The 10,344-nt window shown below is 34.7% G+C and overlaps 1 protein-coding gene across 1 annotated transcript; it reads right to left on the bottom strand.

The window, feature by feature from the left end:
• Window positions 1–8,272: 8,272 nt before the first annotated feature.
• On the bottom strand, window positions 8,273–9,524 carry LOC131874965 (peroxidase 5-like). The gene is made up of 4 exons (XM_059218940.1): window positions 9,318–9,524; window positions 9,029–9,217; window positions 8,787–8,939; window positions 8,273–8,707 (listed from the first exon to the last, which is right to left on the bottom strand). The coding sequence occupies exons 1-4, from the start codon at window positions 9,522–9,524 to the stop codon at window positions 8,273–8,275; spliced, it is 984 nt and encodes a 327-aa protein (XP_059074923.1).
• Between the last annotated feature and the right edge of the window lie 820 nt (window positions 9,525–10,344).

Raw genomic sequence — 10,344 nt, 5'->3', positions numbered from 1 at the left:
TTTCAAAAGAAGTTGGCTGGTTGGAAAGGGAAACTTCTCATTTTGGTAGGTAAAATTCAACTTGTTAAATCTTGCCTTCAAAACATGCCTATTTATTACCTCTCTTTCCAAGGTACTTGGTGTGGTGGTGGAGAAATTGAAAGGACACAAAAAAGGTTCCTATGGTCAAGTATGGAAGAAAAAAGTAGACTCTCCTTAGTCACTTGGGACAAAGTGTCTAGACACTTGAATCAATGAGGATTGGGAATTAGAAAGGTTAAAATATTTAATAAATAAATTATTACTAAGATAGATTGGCAATTATCTAAGGAACAAAAAGACTGGACAAAGACCTTGAAAGCTAAATATTTATCGAGTAACAATGGGGAAAAATTTATTTATCAAGAGGAGCTCCCCATGGGCGCAACCATTTGGAACAACATGGCTAAAACAAGATAGGACATCAGAAGAAATGGGAAGGTAATTACAGGTAATGGAAGAAAGACTAAGTTCTGGAAAGACACTTGGGTGTAGGGACAACCTATGGATTCTCTCCCACATCTAAACAATATCAAGAAGTTTCTAAATTGCCATTTGGGGGGATAGGTGAATGACCTCGTAACTTAGAATTGGGGTCTTGCATATTGGATTGATTTGAGTAGACTTGTCTCCTCTGATCCGGATGTGCTTCCATCCTTCGAAAGTATGATCTTGAATGAAGTTGTTGACCTCTTTGCCATGCTACCTAACTGCTCTCTTTACACTCCTAGGGGGACGATGAATGGATTTGGAAATTAAGTAATCTGGAAAGTTCACTGTTGAGTCTATCTATCACATTTTGGAGGATAACAATAATAGAGATGATTTATGGAAATCCATATGGATAAAGGGGTTAATTCCTAAAATTACTATTTTTGGTGGGCTACTGCTCATGGTCGAATGTTTACTATAGATAACTTAAATAAAAGGGGGTTTTCTTTGGTCAATAGGTGTGAACTTTGTTATATGGACTTTGAAAGTATTGATCAGATCTTCCTACATTGTAACTTTTCTCATGGAATATGGGATGAAATGTGGAGGAAGATTAACACTTATTGGGTGCAACTTAAGTCTTTCAAAGAATTCAATGAGGCATGGAAATTTTCCCCCTACTCCCACCTGATTGCTAAGAGCATATGGCATCAAACCCCCATTTTCTTGCTTGGAACATCTGGAAAGAACACAACAATAGGATATTCAGAGATGAGAAGAGAAGCAGTTAAATTATTGGCAATATGATCATACAACAAATTAAAGAAAATGTGAATGAGAATGGTATTGGTTTCACCAAAATCATCCCCTCTCTGTTGGATCTCAGGCTAAAACAGAGTTGGAGAATTTGACATAAATTTTTGAATGTAAATTGGAAAAAAATGATCTTGAGAACCTCATGCCCATGGCTATCCTCAAAAGTTGGATGGATTAAATACAAGTTTGATGGTTGATCTAAAGGTAATTCAGGAATCTCGGGGGTAGGAGGTTTAATCCATGATCATAGAGGATTTTTATTTCTGGGGTATGGATCTGGTTTAGGTACTACCACTAACAACAAGGCAGAAGCATGGGTGGCTTGGATGGGTCTCTAATGTCTTTCTGACATCACCAAAAGAAAGGTCATTTTGGAATGAGATTCTAAACTCATTGTTAACTATCTCAATAATGTCATCTCTCCTCTGTGGGAAAACAATGAGATTATTAGTAGATGTAAATGGCTAATAGAGTTGTTTGATAAAATTAGAATACAACATGTCTACATAGAAGGTAATAGGTCAATTGACCTTATAGTGAATCAAAGTCTTAATATGTTGGATTGGCAGGTATTCAAGTTTGAGAATAGCTCTAAAGAGCTGAAACAAATCCTCGCATAGGAAAGAATAATCTAAAAAGAAGGCGGACAATGGAATTGAGAAGCTAGATTGAGTTTCTTCAAAATATTTAATGTGCGTGCTCCTTATATTTTTTAAAATGCTCATTGGGCCCACCAAGGCTAGGGGTCTTTTCCTATGTAGGAAAATTCAAAGTTAGAAGAAAGAGCAGAATGTGGATATTCTTGGCTGGAGTATTGGCTTTTTCAAATTTTATACCTTGACGGACTTTTTTCAATATGGCTTTTATGTGGTAGACCCCTACATGAGCTTATGTAGGCTTGAGATGACTCATCATCATGACCCCATGGGTTCTCTTTCTACTCAGATGACCTACATGGTCTATGATGTGGATACGAACTTTCTCGATGTGAGTACAATACCTTTGGTTGATGATTACTCTTGGATAAGGAAAGTTTTGGCTTTCATGATAAAGGAAAGGAGAAACTTATATTTTTACGCTACATTTATGAGTAATAATTTGAACTAGTTTCACACATGCAAGGACCTTAGAAAGATTAAATTTTGGTTTGACAATTTTATAAACTTATCTTCAAAACGTAGCAGGAGATTGAAAATTTGTAATCTTCTATATAGTCACTTTCACAGAATCTCTGTTCCCACTGCTCATACAAATTATGAAATGGGGAGCCCTCTCAAACGCACTGAACCTAAAAATTGTGATGGACTTAGAGATAATAAGGAGTTGTGGAGTATCTTTCATGAAGCGAGTTTTACCCCTTTCTTCTTAGCAATTAAAGGCTACAACAAGGAGCTCTCAACTAGGGTTTGTAACTCTTGGTAGAATGGGAAGGTCACGGTTTGTAAAATCTCCTTCATTATTACTCCTGAATACATTGTGGAGGTTACTGGTCTTCAGAATGATGGAGAGCCAGTGGAAAGGAAGAGTGCAGGGGATTACAAGAAGTTTTTGAGGAGATTTTTAAGGAAGGGCCAGAAATTGGTGTGTCTCCAAAATAGGTATGATCATTCTTCTTTACCTCAACCCTATCCATTGATTAGTTATTATGTTATGAGGTATTTTACTCTTGAGGAGTGATACCCAACTATGCATGGGTACCACTTCCCTATCCTCAACCATGCTAGGAATTTGGAGATAATTAATATGCCCTTTTTCTCTTTTCCTCCCTTAAAACCTGTATTCAAAATGGGGGAAATCCCCAACTCCATCAAGGTCTCATTTAATTGATGTAAAATTTTGTTATTGATCATTCCCCAACCATTAGTGGTCTTGCCCCAGCCTCTAGAAGTGTTGATAGCTCTAAGATGTTTTATACTAAAATCCCTAACCTACCGCCCTCAATTCTAAAAACCCACAACTCTCTCAGCTTTGTTGATTCTATGATAATCATTTCTATTGGTTTGATTGTGGTCCTTGAAAAGGACTCCTTGGAATTGGCCCTGCTTGACATTAACCCTTATAAACGAAAGCTTGAGACCCCCAAAAATACCCTGAGAAAAGAAAAGAAGACTAGAAGTGACTTGGTTGGGCCAAGTATCACCATTGACTTAGACTTGCATAACTCGGAGAAAGAAGAGGAAAAAGATGAGAATCAAGAAAAGTATGATCGTGTCTTGGGGGAAAGAAGGTTGGCTCATCTTCAGGCTAAAGGGAGAATTAATTATGAAAAAAATGAGTTTAAACAGGTTAATAACCCCCTTTCAAAAATATATGAACTTGATGAGGAATAGGATTTGAAAGATAACCCTAAAGATGAAGATTTCCAGGTGGAGGATGAAGAGAATAATGATAACCCTACTAAGGATATAGAGGAAGAAGAGGAAGTAAGGAATGAGAGTAGTAATTGTGAAAGTGAACTTGAGGATGAAGAGGAAAGGAAGGATGAGAGTAGTAAAATAGAAATTGAAAATGATTCCCTTCTTAGAAGCTTGGTGGACCATTACAATTCGGAAGAAGATGAAATGGTTAAGTGCTCTCCCATGTCTATTGATCATGATGAAAGTTATAAGATGAAGGGGTAGTTAATTAAAATGAAAGAAAGATTGTCTACTCCGGAGAAGAAAAATGAGGAACAAGGCAAGAAGATTAATGAATTGTGTGATGTTGTCAATTCACTTTGCCAAATTACTGATGGGGTCATGAACAATGCTATTATGGGGACAATCTCTGGTCATGATAGAATTTAGAAGAATAAAAAGAAGGCTAAGAGAGGCAAGTATGAGCTAAACAAGGAGGAGGACAAGGACCATGATTATACATGGATTCAGAATCTGGGAGGGTTATTGAAAGATTGCAACCTACTCTAGAAAGAGTAGTTGTTCTTAGTTATGTTTCTATTTATGCTTTTATTGTTATGACTTGTATTTTTAAGAACAATTGTGGGGCCTGTGAACCCCTTTCTATTAACTGTTTGGTTTATGACTTTTCTAGAAATGTTAATGTTAGGTTTAATGCTTCTATGAACTCTATAATTATTATCTCTAAGGAGAAGGTTAATAGGTTAGCTGATGTTATTTGGTTTAACAGCTGGAAGCTTTTTTGTATTAGTAGAAATAGGTATAGGGTGATGAAATTTTTTGATTAATTTTGAAGGGAGATCAATTTTTGTGTGCTGATGGTTGTATGATCTTGTAAGTTGGCTGTTGTTTCTCTGGTTCGGGACTACCTCCTTGCTAATCTAATAAAAAAATTATTACTTGAGGGAGAGTCCTTATTTTTTCACGTTCTTTCCCTAAAACTATGACAATTCTCCAATTTTTAAATATTATTATTTAAATTTAATAAGAAACATTCTAATTTTAAGGTGTTGATAACCCTTCCTTGGTTATCCACAATTTCATTCCTAATGTCCATTCTAAGAGATTGGTTAATTCTTTGATACTTTTTTATATCTTACCAATATCCATGTTGATCCTAGGAGTAGACTAGACAATTAAATACATTCTCATTTATGTCACATTTAGATTAGAAAAAAATATCCTTCTAGCCTATTTTCTAATAACTTGCAAGAAGGTGCCTAAATTGAGAGGCATATTTTCTACCATTTGCTACACAAAATGATCTTTCACCTCAATGCTTCACAAGGCATTCTAAATGATAGAATTCATAAACTATACTTCAACTTGACCAATATTATATGGAAACCCAGACAACATTATTACTTCTCTCTCCCCCTCTCTTCCATTATATATTTCAACAAACTAGTTATGATAATCTTTTCCTACAATTTGGTGGTTTATTATTGAGAAACATTAAAGATGAAGAAGTATATATAGCTTTCCACACCTCATGAAAGCCACAAAGGAAAAACTATTATGGGTCAACCATAAATGCAAATGGAAATAGACACTACTTCCACTTTAGAGAAGATGAAATCAATGGTGGATGAAGTGGAGGCAATTAGAAGGCTCAAGAAGTTCAATACTGTGCACAATGATAACTATTTTCTTCTTTTCTTTATTTTTTGTACTATATTTTTTTTCTATTTTTTTCCTAATATTGTGTGAGTTCTCTATCTTATATAGAATTGTAATATTTTGTGTTAGGTGGGGCCCCTTGTAAATTCTTTTTTAATTAATCAAAATAGTAAGTCTAGCGTCATAAGTTATATCCTTCTATAATTTCATCCTCACTTAGCTCTTACCTTGGTATTTCATCCTTTAAGGCTTAATGTCTGCTTTGATGTTGCCCACATCCTCTTGAATTCCTATTTTTTTAAACTCATTATCCAATCTTTGTCCAAGTTTGGGTCCCGATTGACAAGAATATGATTCCCTAGGTTGCTAATTGTGGATCAAGACTAGGATGTCTTAGGTGCATTGGTCCTCCTAGTTAGGACCTAAAATAGGACCTCACAATGGTCACTTCATGTGGGCGGGAAATTTGGCTTTGTGTTGACCTTCTTTGAAAATTTGATTGATAAGATCCTTTCAAATTTTTAACCTAACATGAATCATAGTAAGCACAAGCCTTGCTAGGCCAAGAATAGTCTTTCTCTCTATCCTTTTCATGTGTTGCTTCTTTTATCTTGATATTACATTGATAAGATCCTAAGTCCCTAGGGGCTTGGTGTGTCTTATCTTTTTGGTATCTTGGTGAAATCTTTTCAATGTGACTTTGTACTTTATCGTGACTATGAACATAGGCAAATACTCCCGCTAAAGTAGGGTTTAAATGTAGCATCCTAAATTATATCAGGTTATACAATTTCATTCTCACATAGCCCTCACCTTAGTGTTTTAGCATTCAACACAATCAATACTTACTTTGATGCTGCTCACACTTTATTGAAATATGCATTTTCAACTTATTATCTAATCTCTATCCAATTTTGAGTCTTGATTTATATATCCAAGACACCTTGGGCACCTCGACCCTCCTAGTTAGAACCCAAAATAGGACCTCACAAGGATCACTACATGTGGGCAGGAAATTTGGCTCTATGTCAGCCTACTCCAAAAACTAAAACACTTAATGCAGGGTTAGGTATAAATTGAAGCCTACCCCCCTCATTTAGTATCTACCAAATTATAAGTGATCTTTCAATTACAAAATCTATTCAAGCCTATGTGAGAAAGCAATCAAGTATTCATTAATCATTGAGGGAGAAGACAAGTTAAAGCATCCATGGCCAAGATTCTATAAAGATATTCTACATGACATCCTAAAGCCTTGTATGAGTACTCAAGAAAGCTTCATCAAGATATCATGTTCAATTTTGAGCATTTCTAGATCAAAGCTAGCCTTTCCATCAAAAGGAAAGCATTCTACTTCAATTTCAAGGTTAATTCCTAAACTACATTAATTCCAGTCAAGGCAACATAATCTTGAGTTTTTCTCTTTTTATATGCACATAATGAATATGAGAATCTATAGTTTTTGTAATGAATGTAACCTAGATTATAGTAAAATGGAACATTGAAAACCTATTAACCCCCACTAGTTTATATCTCTCATGAATCAGAGATACCTTTACATATAGTAAATTATTTATATTTAATTTAAATTTCTAAACACTATAAGAGTAGTGTATTCATTTTGCATCAATGAAATTCATTGTAAATTTATTTTTGTGATTTTATTCACTAGGTTTCTGAGCACATGATGTGAAAATTATTTACATTAGGTATAATTTAATTTTGGATCCACAATTAGATATTAATGGATGGATGAGATTTGATTCTATAGTTTATAACTTAATAATATTAAATAAAACATTACTATTTGGGAAATTTAATTTGGATCTTGCAATTAAATATTAATGGATAGTTTTTATTTGATTTCATGCCTTTGGATGCTAATATTATAAAAAATTATTTACTCATTGTAAAAATAATAAATTTTTCCACTTGATCAGATATTGATCAATGGTTGATTCGGTCATATGTTAGCGTCATATTTTTTTGGAGTGAGATTTCTAAAATGTTGGTTTATTCTAACCCCCTCGTTCTCATGATGAATACTACTCCTTGACCCTAATAGTAGTTACCATCCCTAGGCCCTTGCTTTAGTGTTATAAAAAACAAAGAATATAATAGACAATGATGTTAACAAATAAATTATATTTTAGAAAAAATATTTACCATTGTAATTAATTTCCTTAACTAGTACTCACTAGGATTATGTAAATTTCTACAAATTTCAAGTAATGTGCATAAACTAATTGAAAAATTTAGTTTGGATCGTTTAGGTTTTTATTAAATATTTAGGAACATCTTCTTAAAGATGTCATTTTATTATCATTAAATTAAAACAACATTACTATCACTAAATTAGAACTCCACTAGCGAAACTAAATTATACTTGTGTGGTGTTTGAACCAATTCAATACTAGATTTTATGCCTCTATATAACACCATATGATAAATCATAATCCACTTAAATCAGTTTTGATGTAACAATTAATTCTGTTTTTTTAATGCATTTCTTTTCAATCACAATTAATCATACTCAACTTTTTAATATATCTAAACTTTAAATTATATTTAATTTATAATTTTATTTTCTACAATTATATTGACTATATTAGTACGTTATTCGGATTTCGCATGGTTAGCCCTCTAACATGTTTTGATGACACGAATGGTGGAGCCTCTGAGGCTCTAATATGGTTTCAGAGGCTATATGCGGTGTGACTGAGAACGGAACTCAATGTCAAAATATGCTTTTTATCGTGTTATCATAGAAGCGATGCTAGTATCTCCACACACAAAACATTATATTTTCAATCGTATTGGCAAAAATATCATTTTATTTGTGGAATCATAGAAACAGACAAAAAAATTGCAAGGAGACATCTGACCAAATAATTGTCATTTCCTCCTTTGTATGAAAGAATTGTAATTAAAGAATGGTAGAGAACAATAGTGCAATGATTCAACTAATTTATGGGCGGTGGAAGAATTGGCTAGTTGGGGACACGGCACTGTTTCCTTATCTCTCCCTGCGATCCTGTCAAAACGTCAATTGCACCCATCTTTACCATCGCCCTTCCAAAGTTTATCCTCCAAATTGTCGGATACTTGGCGTTTATATTCACCTGTCTGTAGGTGGCATCATTTGACATCAAAGTCTGATCGGACTTGAGCAATCCACGCTTCTCTTGCAAATCGACGAAGTATTTCGCGTCCAATTTAGTGGGAGTGAGAGGATCCAGTGGAACAACGATATCGCTTGAAGCAGAAGTAGGGCATTTGGCCTTCAGCTGAAGAGCATATTTAGAGTCCATTGAAGGGTCTTGACCGCCTCTGCCGCTGAAGTTGTACAGACGATCTCCAGTGAATGAAGAACAGTGAGAAACCCCAATTGAATGCGCCCCTGCAAAATCAGTCAGATTAATTATCTAAGTCATAATCTACAGGCGATTTAATCAATTCATTAAGTGTTATCAGGTAATATGAGGGCCTATCTGAGAGAGTGACCATGTCCTCCTGCGACAATTGCTTTGAAGCAAAAAATTGTGTCAATCTGCTTACATCAAATGAGGGAGAAGGAATATTATCTGTGACCTCTGATTCGCGAGATATCCTTCCGTCTCTTCGTCCGCCTTCAACCGCCCAAAATAATCCACCAGCCTGAATTTGCATTCGTTGTAATATATGTTAAACTATTATTACTGTTACATAATCCTAACTTCATTATTATTATTGTTAAGAATACATACTTGGTAAGCACTATCTCTTGCAGCGAATGCCACTACGTCGGCACAAGAAAGGACGCCGGCACATTTGGCTTCCAGTTTGGCCTTCGCTTCATCAATTATGTCGTACCCCCTCAGGCTTGGGTTGTTCACAGGAGAGTCCTTCTCCGCTTTATTGTCTGAGGAATCAAGGAGAATTGATCCATCACAACCCTGCAATTCATCATCCATCACTGCTGTAAATATATATTCTAACATACTTATCATGAAATTAGGGATGGAATTCGAGATGAGAAAATTTCAGAATACTTACTCGTACAAAACAATCATGGAAATGTATCCTTATGAGAGAAGCTGCCACACCAGGATTCGCTTTAACAGCTTTGGCAACAGTTTGGCTGATGATCTCCTCGGCCTCAGGGCATGTTTGGTAATAATAACCCACCTTCAACCCTTGCCCACTAGCTGTAGTAGATAAAAATAATACGAACAAAGGAATAACCAGGAGACTCGCTGCCATTTCAGTTCAGAGTAGCTAAACAGTAATCCGAATTCTGTTAGATGAGAGGAGAAAAAGTTCACAAAATCGCTTTTGGATATGCAGTATGGGAGGAGAGAACGATGAGGTATTTAACACCATCATCTGCGGATTCATTTGATCAAGTCAACACGGACTATGCAATGTGACCAAGCTTTGGTATTGTGAACATTTCCAATATATGATGATAGCATTTAACGCTAGACTCATTCTATTTCGACTTGGTTGAGTCTAGATTTTAATCTACGTGAATAACTATATTGAATCAAGCATAACAAGACATGGAAATGCTGGATTAACTATGAGTTTACTGTGCACAATTTAAAGTTTTCTTCTATCAATTGACTCCGTCAATAATGGTGGTTTAATGTATATATTTGAACTAGTCTAACAATTTCTATCGAATTAGATGACACTGTCAAGCATTTTGTTAAAAGAGGAGACTCTGTCGTTGGAACTTGTGTCTATTGTTGAAATTGAATGACTCTGTCATTGCAACAAAAATCACCTTAAAAATTATTAATGATATGTTGGTTGTTGTTTCTTCACACCATATCTTATTCCCTGCATGTTTAGGTTTTCGAGGTTGCTGGGATTCAAAAATCTTTCCAAATAACAATAATTTTGTTCTAGAAGGTATTTTAAAAAGATAATTGTAAGAAATAAGTCATCTGATGTTGTTGTTTAGAGTTTTTATTAAATTAAATGTAATTTAAAAAAATATTATTATGTCTAAAAAAAAGATATATTTTAAAAATGTGTTACATAAATGTTTTCATTGTGTTGATTTTAGAAGGATTAC

The sequence above is a fragment of the Cryptomeria japonica genome, chromosome 4, assembly GCF_030272615.1.
Source record: "Cryptomeria japonica chromosome 4, Sugi_1.0, whole genome shotgun sequence".
Lineage (NCBI taxonomy): Eukaryota > Viridiplantae > Streptophyta > Pinopsida > Cupressales > Cupressaceae > Cryptomeria > Cryptomeria japonica.
This window is presented reverse-complemented; position numbering and strand designations above follow the sequence as displayed.